The sequence below is a fragment of the Canis lupus genome, chromosome 30 (genome assembly GCF_011100685.1).
Source record: "Canis lupus familiaris isolate Mischka breed German Shepherd chromosome 30, alternate assembly UU_Cfam_GSD_1.0, whole genome shotgun sequence".
Classification (NCBI taxonomy): domain Eukaryota; kingdom Metazoa; phylum Chordata; class Mammalia; order Carnivora; family Canidae; genus Canis; species Canis lupus.
The window spans coordinates 35677635-35693102 of NC_049251.1; the positions used below are offsets into that span (position 1 = coordinate 35677635).

The following is a 15468-nucleotide window of genomic DNA, read 5'->3' on the forward strand; positions in this document are numbered from 1 at the left end:
TATTTCTTAATGAAATGAATATTCATATTGGATGCATCTATGGTTAGAAGAGAGAAAAAGAAGAAATTATGCTTATTTGATATCTTGGTCATTCCGGCACCGTAGAACAAGCTCTTGGGTTGACTAATCTTATCTCCCGTGGAACAGGATGCTTTTCCTTAAGTCATAAATATTTCCCAGCTTGGTAAACCAGCAGTTTCCATTCCCAGGAAGACAAATGAGAAAGATAGTTACTATTTCAGTGAATAATTTTGGACCTCAGACCTTGCTAGGAAATAAAGGGTAGTGTTGTAGATGTTACTTCCCTTGGGTGAACATACACTGAATGAATGGAAAGAGACAACCTGGGAGAGCAGGAGCATGAAGAGAAGCTATGGGAGATGCCAACTCAATTTTAGTCCTCATGAGAGAGGAGGCAACAGACTACAGGTAGAGCCCACATGGAAGGGAGTTGGGGAAAGCCGGCAGCCCCCAGAGATATGAACAATAAGGAGGAATTATCCCTATTTGATTTCTTGGCCATTCTAGCCCTTGGTATACGTGGTCTTTGGCCACAGGCCCTGTTCTTACAAGAAGGGTTTCCTCTGGACTAGGGGACATGCAGCTAGAGAGAAGAGAAAGCCTTTCGTTCAAACTCTCTGTCACACCTCTGTGTGACCTTACCTTCTCTGAGCTTTAATAAAATAGGGAGGTCAAGATTATTAAACAGGCTGACATATATTAGATGCTTAGCCCATGGTGAGTGCTCTCTCCATGATAGCTGTCACTTATACACATGGGGCTTCCTACTGCCTGGAGCCCCGCAAACTGCTTGCATCCCTTCTTGCATCTGGTTTCCACCCACAAATCCTCTAAGACTGTGCTCCAATATGCCCAAGCTATCAGCTCCATCCATGGCCTCCCTTGCTGTGTTTCTAAAATGAACATACCCCTTTGTAATTTGGGGGGTTTTTTGTAGCTGGTCTCCAACACAAGCCAGGAAAGACTAACAAAACACATTTTTAAAACAATAAAGCAGAGAGGGATAATACATTTATAAGAAAATCTCTGAAAATCTTGATCACCATTGTCCCAGAACATCATGGAAATGCAAATGATCACAGCAGTTTGGTTGTTAAAACTCTGGCTTCAAACACCACCTGAGAATCATGTGTAAATGGAGATGAGATTTCATTGGATGGTGCTAACAGACCAGGCTCCTCTGCAAGCATAGAAATTTATGTGCCTTGGGTAAGAAAAAGGATACCTGTGTATGCCCAGGGACGGGGCACTTAAAGCAGGACAGACAAACCCTCAAGAAGGAAAGCACCTCAACATTTTTCCAGCCCTTATTCCATGCCAGTTCTGAACTAGATGTCTTCATCTGCATGTTCTCATTTAATCCCCACAAAGGATTTGAGAGTTACACCTAAATGGCTTTGTTTAAGACTCAGAATGATGATGTCACCTGAAGGTGTAGAGCACATTATGGATGCTCTTAGCCATGTATGTGTCTAGAAGAAAAGACTTTTGGAGATGGGGGAGCATAGAAGAGAAATTTCAGATGATGGAAATGGAAAGAAGGGGGGGCTTCAAGGAGTCTAAACCAGGAATCCTAAAGACAGGAACATAGGCATAACACAGGTGTAGAACAATAAAGACATGGGAGGGCCAGGAACAGAGAAAGGTTTAAATCTCAGCAAGTGAGCAAGGTCAGTTATCAGCGGCTCTCCCATCCACTTGGGGCTTCTGGTTGGCCCTTCACCATCTCTTAGCTTCTCTCCTGCCTTGTCCCTTTCTGCTCTCTCCAGCCCTGGAAGCAAAACCAGACTCCTTCTATTAAGCCATATCTCAGTTTGGCCATTATTTCTTGTTGCCTTGGTTTCTACTGACCCTAGGCCTCAGGGTGCCACCCCCTATACCCAAAGCAGTGTATCCAAGTATTTTCACAAAGACCACTTGTTAAAAGGAGTTGCTATTCTCGCTGGTAGATAAAAGCATTCTCACGTGGTTATGGGGACATAATAAGCACAAAGGAAAGAAAGATGGACCATTTGAGGTGAGCATACAGTAAAACCCTGTCTCAGAAGGAGCTGGAAGACATCAGAGTGTCATGGAAAAGAGTCCCTAGCAGGAAGTCCTCTTTCTACCAACCTGGAGAAATCACTTCCCCTCCCAGGACTTGCTTCTTCATCGGTGAAGCAAGCTGCTGGGGGTCCCAGAGCCTCTGCTTCTGTCCAGCACTGGAATTCTCAGGAGGCTACGTATGCATGTGTGTCTTACCTCCACCCAGTTCCCCTTCCCTTAAAAATCTCATAGGGAAAAGTCCTCCAAAGGCATTATTTCTTTCCAGATGCAATCAAAAAGGTAGTTGTGTCATACTATCTTTGTTTTGCCCAAATGGGAGTGTTGGCTGTCACTTAGGGGCTAGTATGCAACTTGAAAAAAATAGAAAGAACATGAAGTAAATAAAGTGACCCAAAAAGCCAAATAATCCAAATGTTCAGGAATTACCTGCGGGTGCTACTCAAACACAGATTTCAATTCAGTAGGCCTGGAATGGGGGCCAGGATTTCTAACAAGCTCTCAGATGATGCCTATGCTTGCTGGTCCACGGACCACACATTTTGAATAACGAGGGTCTAGAAAAAATCAAATAATGTTTATTATTCTTGATTTTTTTAAAAAAACTAAGACATAACAGAAAAAATATATACTTTGGAAGGATTTCCATCCAAAAAGCTAAAATGAAAATGTTTAGGGTGTTAAAGTTCCACCAAAAGAGAGAGAATGAATATGACCAAATCCAACAAATGAATTAATGATCACCAAGATCTTTACCACAATCCTGGCTCTAAGATGACACCATCACAGGCCTGTGCCCCCATCTTCCACCACCACCACCCACACACATACCCACAGCATCTGTAAGGCCTCTGCCTGAAACAGGCCACATTGCTGTTCTTGCAGATGTCCACCCCACCGGCCAGGAAGTCATCCCTACTTTGCCTTCAATAGGGCATCCTTCTTCATTCCATTCACTGTTCCTTCAGAGTAACCTTATCAGTGTGCTTTTGCCCTCCATTCTCATTCCTTCTCTCCATCCAGGCCCCCTTCCCTTGCGCCCATCCGAATGTAGCTGTCTTGGTGCTTCTCAGCCTCCAGTCTCTCCATCTCCTATCCACGCCTTTGTCTCCCGAAAACAGCATTTCAATGTGCTGTTCTCAACTCCACAGCCTTGGAGTTGAGTTCACTTAAATCCCCCAACTTTAATAGCCTGCCTTTTCCCTCTTCATCTCCCCAGCCAGCCAGCCAGCCTTCTCAGCCATCCCTGGAGATCACCCAGTAACATCCAAAAAGCACATTCACTCCCAAAGTTTAATGCATTTATGCAGATGTCTAAGTATTGTCGTGAACAATCTGAACATAAAAGGCCTGCATAGTTCACCTACATTTTTAAATGCTCCACAAAAATGTTTTGAGAAGGGAAAGTCTGTCTTAACAACAAAAGAGCTCATTGCTGAGCCTAGCCCTCTGGTGTTTCTCAATAGTCATCCTTTAAATGTTCAACCACTATTTCCCGTTTCCCATCCCTAAACTAGTTGCTTAGGTGAGTACCCTTTTATTTACTAAGGCTTATAGGTGCCATCTTGTGGAAAGAAATGCAAACAGACACATTTGGAGAGATGCTGTGTGTCAAGGAAGTGACAAGGATGCAAGCAAGAGTCTCCCTCACTGCCTTCTGGTTGGCACTGGATTCACCCACAGTTCTCTGAGGGCCTTCTGGTTAGACCCATGCTTGCAGACTCAGGCTACCTGATCCCAGGAGGCCATAGAAATGAGGCCAGGATACAGGCAACCTATCCTGGGGCACACTCATCAACCCAACTCAGCGTTGCCTTTTTGCTAATACTTGCTTACAGAACTTCACGTTATAGAATGTAGACAGTGTCTCTCTGCTCCTTTCTGCAGGAAACTTCCTAGTCCTGACCCCTTGGCTGCCTAAGCCATAGCACTTGACAGACCTGCCCCACATGGTATGGGCCCTATAGAGTTTCCATACAACCTGACCAAGTATTTTAAACAGAATTCCCTTTAAACAGAGAATTTGCCATACAACTTTATATTTTAAAAGTAAAGTGGAAGTCTAGAGGTTTCTGCCATTCCTACACAAAAATATATATAACTTATTTTTATAATAAAGCAGTTGTCATTGTCATAACTTATTCATCCCTCCTCCCCCATTTTTTAAAGATTTTATTTATTTATTCATGAGAGACACAGAGAGAGAGGCAGAGACAGGCAGAGGAAGAAGCAAGCTCCCTGCGGGGAGCCCAATGCAGGACTTGATTCCAGGACCCCGGGGATCACGACCTAAGCCGAAGGCAGATGCTCAACCGCTGAGCCATCCAGGTGGCTTCCCTCCATTTTAAGCCACTGGGAGGAAGACCATGTAAGTGAAGCATTGGCACTTTACAGTTTGGAGCACCCCCACTCTCCACGGGAAGACGACCCTCATGGCAAGGAGGGTGGTAATTCTCTTAGAGCATGTAAAATGTTTCCCTCTTGGGGCTTCTTTCATCAGATTTGTAAACACTGATTCTCACCCAATTTTATCCAGCGAGAGAGCCAACATTTTCTTCCAGTTAAGTCACTGGGTAAAGGTGCTATTCTCTAATGAAACACGATGAGGAACTGAAAAGTAACAACCATAAGCTTGATTAAAACCAGATCACTAATTTCACAATTGCCTTCATTAGGGAAGCCAAAATACCTTTCATCCCATGGACCGTTTCTTCTGCTTCAAATGAATGACAATGTCAGTTTGTTTCCCATGGATTCCTGGTTCCAATTTAATTCTGTCTGCGTAGAGCAAATTCCTCTGACTTTAGACATGGCAAGATTCCTCATATCAGGGCGTATCTCTCTTTTTCAGAAATAGTTTAGCACCAAAAGATACCTTAGAGATGATCCAGTTGAGGGAGAAAATTGGTCCTATAACTTTGATCTCTTGATGCCTCAACCAGCTGCTCTTCTATTCAGTATAGTTATGAAGTACCTACTGTATACTAGGTGCCGTGCTCTTTCCAGTACATTGTCCTGCTCACACTGAAGTTAAGCCAAATGGCAAGCTTAAAGAGCCCTAGGATACTGATGGCAGTGTGGAAATGGATTGGTTTTGGGTTTGTTTTTGTGTTTTTTTTTTTTTAACTAGGTAACTAAGCATTCTTTGCTCATTAGCTTCTGACATTGACAGAGTGCTGTTTGGGTGCTTCTTTGGAACTTCCATTGTTCTAATGGTTCTGGGGATCTATCATGTTCTTCTGTGGTGTCCCATGATCTATGGATTATACTAGAACAGTAATTCTCAATTGGAGGTGATTTTGTTACAATGGGGACATTTGGCAATGTCTAGATACATTTTCATCTGTCACACTGAGGGGAGGGATGCTACTGGCATCCAGTGGACAGAAGCCAGGGGTGCCGCCAGCCATCCTATAGTGCAGCCCCCACAACCAGGAACTATCTGGCCCAAAATGTCCCTAGAGCCATGGTTGAGAAACCCTGGCCACAAGGAAGAAGGTAGGAAGGTAACATGCTGAAATTCAGAAGCCTGTCTCATTTTGTATGTTGGAGTTCTGCATTTCTGCATGAGGTTTTGTTTGGAAAGTATGTTTTTTCTCCTTAAGAAAAAACACTTGAAGACTATTGAGGTAGAAGATGACAACTCTTTGCCTTCTGTTTTAAGGTTGAGACAGATTGGGATAAGTCATGTGGGTGGTATATAGGAAACAGATGAGGGCGACCAGGGGTGAATCTAGAAGCATCAGCCTGAGCCACAGTCTTGGCCACAGAGGGCTCTGCACATCTCCCTCCCACCTCTATGTACTACACTGAATCATGGGATCACGTCTGCCAGTTTAGTCCAGAGGTTGACATTTTTTCTATAAAGCGCCAGATCATAAATATCTTAGGCGCCATGGGCCATTGTCTCTCTGTCGCAACCATTCAACCCTGCTGCTACAGCACAAAATCAGCCCTAGACAATAACAAATGAGTTCTTGTGTTCCAATAAATCTTTATTTACAAAAACAGGTTGTGGGCCAGATTTGGCCTGTGGGCTGTCATCTGTCAACCCCTGATTTAGACCATAAGTAAGAATCATGTCTGTTTTACCTTCATGTCTCCCTGCCTACACCTTATTGGCACATAGTAGGGGCTGCCTCAGAAAATATTTCCTGAACTGTATTGAGGGTCAACCCTGCAGGCACAAGCGCTAGCAGATTTTAATGAGAAAAATAACAGGGGAAGACTCAGCCAGCATTTCCCAGAGAATTTCTATGTATTATTTAACTGCTTTCCTATGTCGGACACTTAGGGTATTTCTAATTTTTTTTATTAATGATAACAACTGTGATGAGCTGCCTCATACAGAAATCGCTGGTCTAATTTCTTATCATTTCCTTAGCATAAATTCCTAGAAGAAGAATTAGGGTCAAACAGTATATATTGCTAAATTGCCTTCCAGGAAGGTGGTATTGGCGTACATTCCTAACAGTAACAAGAGGGAGATATTTATCATTATGCAAAGGGTTTCTTTCAACAGAATGTCATGAATAAAAGTTTTGGCATCCATTTGTATTTCCATGAGTTAGCTTGCTGCAAATCAAGTAAGTTGGTGTTAGCTACTAATCATTTTAAGAATAACATTCTCCCACACTGTTGTGACAGCATGATTGTTAAGGCACGTTGTGTTACCTGTTGGTATCATCTAGCCAACCAGTTGAGGTTACCCTATCTGCTGTGTTTATTGAGTGAGCACACACAGAAACATCTGCTTCCCATTAGGGAATCAGAAGCTCCACTATCTGCATGCCTGGCACCAGCCTACTCTGCCGTGATGTACAGAGGCTTCCTCTCTGTGATACCCACCACCAGAGATGTCAGGCGGATTGCTCATTTCCCTCAGGAAATTCCATTTAGGTTAATTTTGGCACACAATTGGGGGCAATTCGTGAGCAATTTCTCTTGTGATGGCTTGCAATGTGTAAAATTTTCCTACAACATGTTGCAGAAATCACTGGAAGAATAGTAAGGATACCTGATAGTTGTCCAGTTGCCTTTGCAACAGCAAGAAATGTCTCTTCTGAGCCACAGTGCATGGTAAAAAAAAAAAAAAAGGAATAAAGGTAGATGGCGGAGCAGATATGCATCCTGTCTTTTTTCACAAGGTGCTGTTGGGGACAATAAGTATGAAAGGGACACACAGTGTGCCTTCCCTTTATGGCAAACGTTGGCTTTTTCTTAGCTCTTTGGATTTTTCTGACTTTCTCCTGATGATGAAATTTACTTAAAAATGGATAGATTCCAGATGAAACCCAGTCTGTGAAGACCATAATTAACAAAACCCCATGTTTTCTGAGAAGCCATCCTATTGCAGCTTTCTGCTAGGTGCCTTCTATGTTTGCCTCAGTAGGTCCTCCCAACATTGCTGTGAGATGATAGACACTGTACCATCCCAAGCCACAGATGAAGGACCCGAGGCTCAGGATGGCTAATTAACATATTCAGAGATTAGCCCTCCTGAGCGGCAGAGCCAGCGCAAAACCAGCAGTCCCTAAGGGCCCACTGGAAGCACCCACTGATGGCACTTGGGTGGCACCACCGAGTTTGGAGACATAGCTCGGCATTATTAAGTCATCCCCATCAGAGACCAACTGACCAGCTTCCTAATATGCAAGCCAGAATTCAGGGACCATCCATTTCTGGTCATTGACCCCTGAAAGATCTGGATGGTAGTGGAGATGTTTTCAGCATGACCCCAGAAGGAAGTGACCATCCAGCCCTGAGGAAAGAGGACGTCACCTTTTGTTCTTGGCAGCACTTGTGAGGCTACACGCTTCACTGAAGCCAGCCACCAGGCCATTTGGACGTCTGTCAGGAAAAACTGCTACGCACCCCCCCCCCATGTCTAGATTCCTCCAGAGTGGCCATGCTATGCAGAAAATCTGGCGTGTAAGGGTGGCATTTGTGGAACTACGCAGAGCATTTTAATATACTATCTGTTTCACAAGATAAAACGACATTTAGTCTGGCTGTGGTTGTCTAAAGCCAACCTTGTGATCATCCCATTCTCATTGGGCTGGGGGCTGAGGATTCATGTGATGTCTGCCCTTGTCTTCGATGGCTCTCATTTATCCTTGAAATATTCCCTACACCCTGTTTAGAAGAGAGAGACTCACTAGACTGTCTCCCCACTCTGAGACCCTCTCCGCACCCGCCAAAGTCATCATCCGGAACACAAATCCAAGTGTAGCCCTCTCTTTCTTTAGACATCCAGCAATTGCTGCTGCCATCAGATAAAATCTAATTCTTCATCCTGGCTACCAAGATTCTTAAACACTGCAGCTGAATTCTCCAGCCTGAGTTCATCCCTCCCAGCAACCAACCCTACACTTGAGCCAGGTCATTCCGTGAGCATGCTTTCCTACTTCCTACGTGTTCTTTTTTTACCTGCATGCTTTGTGACAGTGTTCCCTTTACTGGATTGCCCCATGAGGAGGACCCAGTCTGGGACAAACTGAGTCTGGGAAGAGCAGGAATGGAAAGGGAGGAAGGTGAGATTTTGCTAGACGGCACAGGGACTGTGTGCTGACTCACTTTTCTGTCCATCTTCGCCATCAGTGACAATCAGAGGCATGTCCTTAATGTGGTTAGAATCTTGCTTTAGCAATTTGCGGGTTGGTTTCTTTCTTTCAAAGCGACGGAGAACCCAAGGGGTCAGAGATGGAAATCACGCATGGAAAACATTTTCCTTATTTTTCTACTAAAGTGCACATGGGGCAGGGGCAAGAAATATTTGAGGGAGGAGGAATACATAGCAAACATGGCATTTTGAAAGGTTAATTGGATGTGGATGAACACGCTGAGATGATGTTCTGTTATTGTCAGAAATAATGTTTTACAGAGAGGCTATTTGTGAAGAAAGACCAGTTGTTATTGATGGACTAATGTACACTCCGAAATATGGAAGTAATAACGCAGAGGTACAGGGGTACAGTGCCTTCAGAAAGATGTCAGTCAAGTGTGAGGTTGGAGGGAAAAGCCTGAACACCTGATTTGACTCTGCATATAGAATTTGACGTGTAGGGCCCACAGGCACAGACCCAGGGTGATTTCACAAAATCCAGAGTGGATTTTGAGTGGTTTGTTGACCACTTTGCCCCCTGAGATATGGTCTGATGATTGCTCTTAGAATTCAAGGACAAGGGGCACCTGGGTGGCTCAGTGGTTGAGCATCTGCCTTTGGCTCAGGTCATGATCCCAGGGTCCTGGGATCGAGTCCTCCTATGTCTCTGTCTCTGTCTCTCTCTCTCTCTGTCTGTCTTTCATAAGTAAATAAATAAAATCTTTAAAAAATAATAAATTTTAATAAAAAGAATTCAAGGACCAACTCAAGCCTGTGATTCAGCAAACATGTGTCTCAAGTTTTAGAATCCCACTCTGATTTCAAGTGTCATTCCCTATCCTCATAATCCACTGAACTGTCATCCAAGGACTTCATCATCCAGACTCTAATCTGCGCCCTTCTATCGGCCCATAGAAACGTGACAGACTTCTTTCCTGAGACCACACGTCCAAATTTTGGATTCAGGAAGCATGATCATGAGCCCTGGGGAATCGGCTCCAGAAGTGGGAAAGGATGGCATAAAGATAATCATCTTGCGCTTTGTTCCAAGGTTTAGATTTTTATTCAAAATAAAATTCCCCCAACAGAAAACATGAACAGAGAGGGGAAAGATAAAACTAAAAAGGTCTTATAATGAGTAATGGGAAGGTTATTTTTTTGAGGGAATCCAGGAAGGTCAGTGGAGGTTTTTTAAATGCTGATAAGGCTGCCTGAATGAGGAGCACCCCATCATTTAGACACAGATCATCCAGTTTGTTGATGTTTCTGGCTGTTTTCTCCCTTCACCCTTCTCTCCTGGGAAAAATACTTTGTGGGAGCCAAGCAAAATCCTGCTGCTCCACTCTTCAGAGCTACCATGACTAGTGAAGACCCAGATCTCAACCAATTTGATGTCATTTCCTAAGACACTGGGTCTCTGAGTACTGCTTCTGAGGATACTTTGCTAAGTGTTTATACAGTCTGTCCTTTAGAACACAGGACCTGGGGACAAACCCCAATTTTAGGTGCAGTACTTATCATGGTCCTGAAGAACCTTATATAAAAATCCCAGATGGTGGGGCAGGGGGGTTGCGCCTGGGTGGCATTAAGCATCTGCCTTTGGCTCAGGTCATGATCCTGGGGTCCTGGGTTCTTGCTCTGCAGGGGAGTCTGCTTCTCCCTCTGCCCCTCCCCATGCTCATGCTCACTCTCTCTCTCTCTCCCCTCTCATTCTCTCTCTCTCTCTCTCTCTCTCTCAGATAAATAAATAAAATCTTTTTAAAAAATCCCAGATGGTCTCTCCTCTCTGAGTCCATTAGGGAGATGGATTTGCTGGACAACTTCACTGTCCAACCAGTGTAAACAAGTGACCAGTCCTCACACCCTCTCTATTCCTTCTCTCTGCATTATTTTTCTCCTTATCATTCACCACCACCAAGCATACTGTTTGATTTACTTGTCATGTTTACTGTCTGTGGCCTGCACCCCACCCCTAGAGTGTATACTTCATGCATATCTATACCCAGAGTAGCTGCCTTCGGCTCAGGTCATGATCTCAGGATCATGGGATTGAGCCCCGTGTTGGGCTCCCTGCTCAGTGGGGAGTCTGCTTCTCTCTCTCCTTCTGCTGCTCCCTCTGCTCATTCTCTCTCTTTCTCTTTCTCTCTCTCTCTCTCTCTCTCTCTCTGCCAAATAAATAAAATCTTTTAAAAAAGAAGAAAGACCCACCAATAGATCTTTCATCACCCTCCCCCCCCATTTCCCCCATGCTCCTGTTCTGTGCTACAAGAGTCTTTTGTTTTCCACCTCTTTGCAGAGCATTGGCTGTGACGACTACCTAGGCTCGGACAAAGTGGTGGACAAATGCGGGGTGTGCGGAGGCGACAACACAGGCTGTCAGGTTGTGTCTGGTGTGTTCAAGCATGCCCTCACCAGCCTGGGCTATCACCGAGTGGTCGAGATTCCCCAAGGAGCCACCAAAATCAACATCACCGAGATGTACAAGAGCAATAACTATTTGGGTAAGCTTGGTCTTTTTCCAGAGGAAACCATCTGTCACTATTGGATGATTCACTTCTTCCCAGGATCGTGACACAGCAGTGTCCAGAGGTCCTTGGACACGGAAAAGGTGCCACTGGGGAATGCCAAAGCACTGCTTGGCCTCCTCCTTGAAATGAGAAGTGTGGGTGGAGAAGATTTTAAAGGTCCTTGCAAATAAATATTTAACATCTACACATTTAAGCCAGCCTGTGTTCCTTCCAAGAGAAACATGGTTATGCAATAGGTAATGGGCTAAATTGTTTCTCTGGGATGGGGGAGGCTCTTTGAAAAGCCAAGGTACGTGCCAGTCTTTGTTCCGTTGGATTTCAAGGTGGCCAGAGGCCATTGGTGATCCTGTCTGGAGCTTCATTCCCTATAGATCTGAAGTGAAAACCGTGTTTCCCTTCTTTCCGCTGCATCAGCCTGGGGCAATGGGATGTGGATAGTACGCGTATATCTTCTGAACAGTTGTGGTTATTTTGGGCAATATCATCAATATCAAGAGGCCATTTTTACGCATTTTCCCACAAAAGGTTTGACCTCTGGTGATACTTCATTCTGGGTTGCTGGCCGATTGCATTTTACGCAAAGCAAATCGGGCCAGACGAATTAATTTCGACCAATTTCCAATTCATGTGAGCATGCACAGATTAGTTAACAAAGTAATATAAGGAAAGCAATTTCTTAAAATAATTTAGTGAACAGCCATATTCATTTTCATTTTTTAATTACTTCTTTAACAGGAACTAAAATAGCACAGACACTACATGCCAGGCACTATTCTCAGTGCTTTTCACGTACTAAGTTATTGAACCCTCTCAACAACCCTAGGGGATAGGACCTGTTCCCATTCCCATTTTATAGATAAGGAAAGAGACACAGAGAGTTTATGTAACTTGCTAACGTCACACAGCAAGAAAGAGGTGGAGCTGGGATTTGAACCTAGGCATCTCCAAGCGGGGTAGTCTACCGAGATATAATACCCATGAGCAACTCTCAGAACTCGAATTCTTCTGGTACACCATTGGCCTTGCAGCAGTCAAGGGATGATTAATGTCACAAATTTCAAGTACTAGGAACACTCCAGAAGATAACTCCAGATGCTGCAGCTCTTTTTTTCTGCACTCAGGGGGATGCAACCAAAATTTGCTTCACCTAGATTTATTGGCAGGAGGAAGAAAGGATGGCAAACGAGTCTCTGACAGAAGGCCAGTTAAAGTGGAAAGCCATTGTATTCGCTCTGGCACCCTCAGGAGCCGCCAAAGTGGCAATAAGCCTAGTTTTCCCAATGAGTGATTTGTGTGTCATCTTCAGTTATGAGGAAATAATCTTTGTGTTTTTTCCTCTTTTTGGAATATTAGAAAATCCTATCTCCATAAACATCTTGTCTTCTAGAATGGAAAGTGTTCTTCAGGAGATTATTTGAAATGCCCTTGTGTTCAAATGCAGCAGCAAACAATGGCACTTTTTTAATGAATTTTGTGTTGTTTTTAGTAAAATTTTCCCTTGCTCAGTTCAGAAAGCTGGTTTTAAGCTACGCCCTCTGAAGATAAAAGCCTGGGTGATTATCCACTGGATGTCTGAGTATGGGAAAGATAACCGGTCTTTCCCTTTCTTTTGTCTCAGAGCACGTCAGTACATCAAAGCTTCATGGAGTCAAAAATCCCTCTCCCCCTAAAAGAGACTCAATGGGAGAGTGACTCAGAAAGTCACGTTCACTCTTGTGTGCCCAGAGACCAGTGGGGTACCTGAGAAATCTGGAGTCCATCGGCAATATTACGTGATGCCCTGTGGGCATAAGAGGGAGAATGGAAAGAGCAGGCTGTAGTGAAAGGAGGTCCCAGGGGAGATGATCGGGAGCTTCTGTCTGCAGAACTTAAATCACTTAAAGCACTTGGAATGCCGTTTTCTCCCTCCTTTCTTCCTTTTGTTATTGAGATATAATTCACTTATCATAAAATTTAGCCTTTTAAAGTGTATAATGGTTCAGATGGTCTTTTTCTTAAGATTTATTTGTTTGAGAGAGACAGAGCATGCACAAGTGAGAGTGAGGGGAGGGAGGGGCAGAGGGAGAAGGAGAGAGAGAAAATCTCCAGCAGACTCCTTGCTGAGTGTGAGGCCCTACGTGGGGCTTGATCTCACAACCCTGAGATCATGATCTGAGCCAAAACCAAGAGTCAGACGCCCCACTCACTGGCCCCCCCAGACACCCCAGATGTCTTTTTCTCATCACAGGTATTCTCTTTACCTATACCTATCCTGCTAAATTGTCTATTCTGTGAGGTCTGTATATTCTAAAAGTTAAATTGCATGGGATTGCATGAGATTATGGATAACCATTTAGAGTGTGGGTCTCTAGCTATCTTTAAACTGTTCAAGGACTATTTTTTACATTACACATTTTCAGGCACATAAATGTTTTTCAAAGAGACATGTGGTGGGTTTCTCTACAATTTTCCAAGTAATGCTGAGGGTTTCACTTGCCTGACCTTGTATTCCTGGCTAGGAAAACTATTTTGTATAAAAATGTGACTTCATCCAGAAAATTGATTTGGCTATTTGTTCCATAGAATAGGCAATAGAGAGGAAATGAATGTTCAAATTTGTATCATTGCTTTCAAAAAAATTCAAAAATGTTTAAACGTTTTCTCAGTTACCCTACCGTTTCCCAGAATTACCTTTAATTATTTGTAATTCCAATCAAGCCTTTTCTTATTAAACACTTGGTATCTTTTAATGACTAACTCTCCAAACTTCATAGAACTAGAAAGTAGGGGCACCTCGGTGGCTCAGTGGTTGAGCATCTGCCTTCGGCTCAGGGCGTGATCCCGGGGTCCTGGGATCAAGTCCCCAATGGGGCTCCCTGCAAGGAGCCTGCTTCTCCCTCTACCTATGTCTCTTCTGAATAAATAAGTAAAACCTTAAAGAAAGCAAGAAATAGAAAGTATATTTCAATGAAAACAGAAGGACCTGTATTATTAGTGCTGGAAAAGATGGTCCTATCACCTCATTTTAAAAGATTTTTTTAAAACCCTCAATATGTGAGTGATTCTCTCAACATGCCAGTCACTAGTTACTAATAGTAGTCATGCTTTATGTATAGTAAGCATTTCAGTCTCTAAGTATTTAGATGTACGTGGTCTTCTGATATTTCAAACTGGACTTTCTTTACTTTGCATGCTTCAAGAAAGATCTAGACTTCCTAAAGATGCAATTATAGAGTGAGGATATGAAAACCAACATTTAAAAATCAGAAACTGGGCACCTGGGTGGCTTAGTCCATTAAGCGTCTGCCTTTGGCTCAAGTCATGATCCCACAGCATGGGGTTGAGTATCACCTTGGGTTCCCTGCTCAGCAGGGAGTCTGCTTCTCCCTCTGCCCTTCCCCCCATTTGTGTGCACGTTCTCTCTCTCTCTCTCTCTCTCTCTCTCAAAAATAAATAAAAATATTTTTTAAAAAATAAAAATCAGAAACTACATATGTAGAAGGAGGAGGCATACAACCCCCAAATTTTGTCTGATATGTAAATAGTGGTGGTGCATTCAACCTGACTCTGAGTTTATGGCTTAATTTGGTTTGACCATCACAGCAAAGAGACCCATGTGGACCCGGGGCAACAGGCCAACTCGGCACTTTACGATGTTAACTATTCTCTGAGCAAAGCTACAGAAACCGTGACCTTTAATGGTGCATAGACTTTAGGAGATGGAATCTTTGTCTCATTTTAGGTTGGAAACCAATGAAACTTTTCAGACTTGAGTTCTGCTTTTCAGTGTTTATTTGAATTTGTTCACATGGTCTGAAATATAGGCTTGTTGGTGGATTATAGATTCCTAAATATACATCTTTTTAATGGAAAAGACTTTCAAACCCATGTATCTGCTAAAGCCTATGTATTCTCCTTTTGCATGTAAGTTGTTCTGAACCTTGTTCTTTGGAAACAGAAAGTTAAACCTAATTTTATTAACATGATTGGCATTTTATATTCCTTACCTCTTCCTTAATAATGAGATGTTGTAAAATTATTCTAGCTGAAATATCAAAGTTGGCATAGTTCAGCTAGCTCAGTTTACTAATGTCAATATGTAACAGTTAAGAAATCAGACATAAAAGCATACCAAGCAAAATTGATTCTACAGGACATGTTCTACCGCCAACATGTTACGTTGTCACAGAACCTTAGACTTGGGAGGAATTTTTTAAAGATCTATAGCTTTTAAAAATAAACTGGCAATACTTTTACTGTTAATCATGTTTTCTTAAAAGTTTGAAATAATCA

At 43.2% G+C, this 15468-nt stretch overlaps 1 protein-coding gene across 2 annotated transcripts in view; it reads left to right on the forward strand.

Moving 5' to 3' along the window:
- THSD4 (thrombospondin type 1 domain containing 4) overlaps positions 1-15468 on the forward strand; it is a 566261-nt gene that overhangs the window by 447620 nt on the left and 103173 nt on the right. For both annotated transcript variants that reach the window (XM_038580863.1, XM_038580864.1), the window contains one exon: positions 10965-11169. In XM_038580863.1, coding sequence (XP_038436791.1) covers positions 10965-11169 — 205 coding nt within the window. The remainder of the gene's footprint in view (positions 1-10964; positions 11170-15468) is intronic.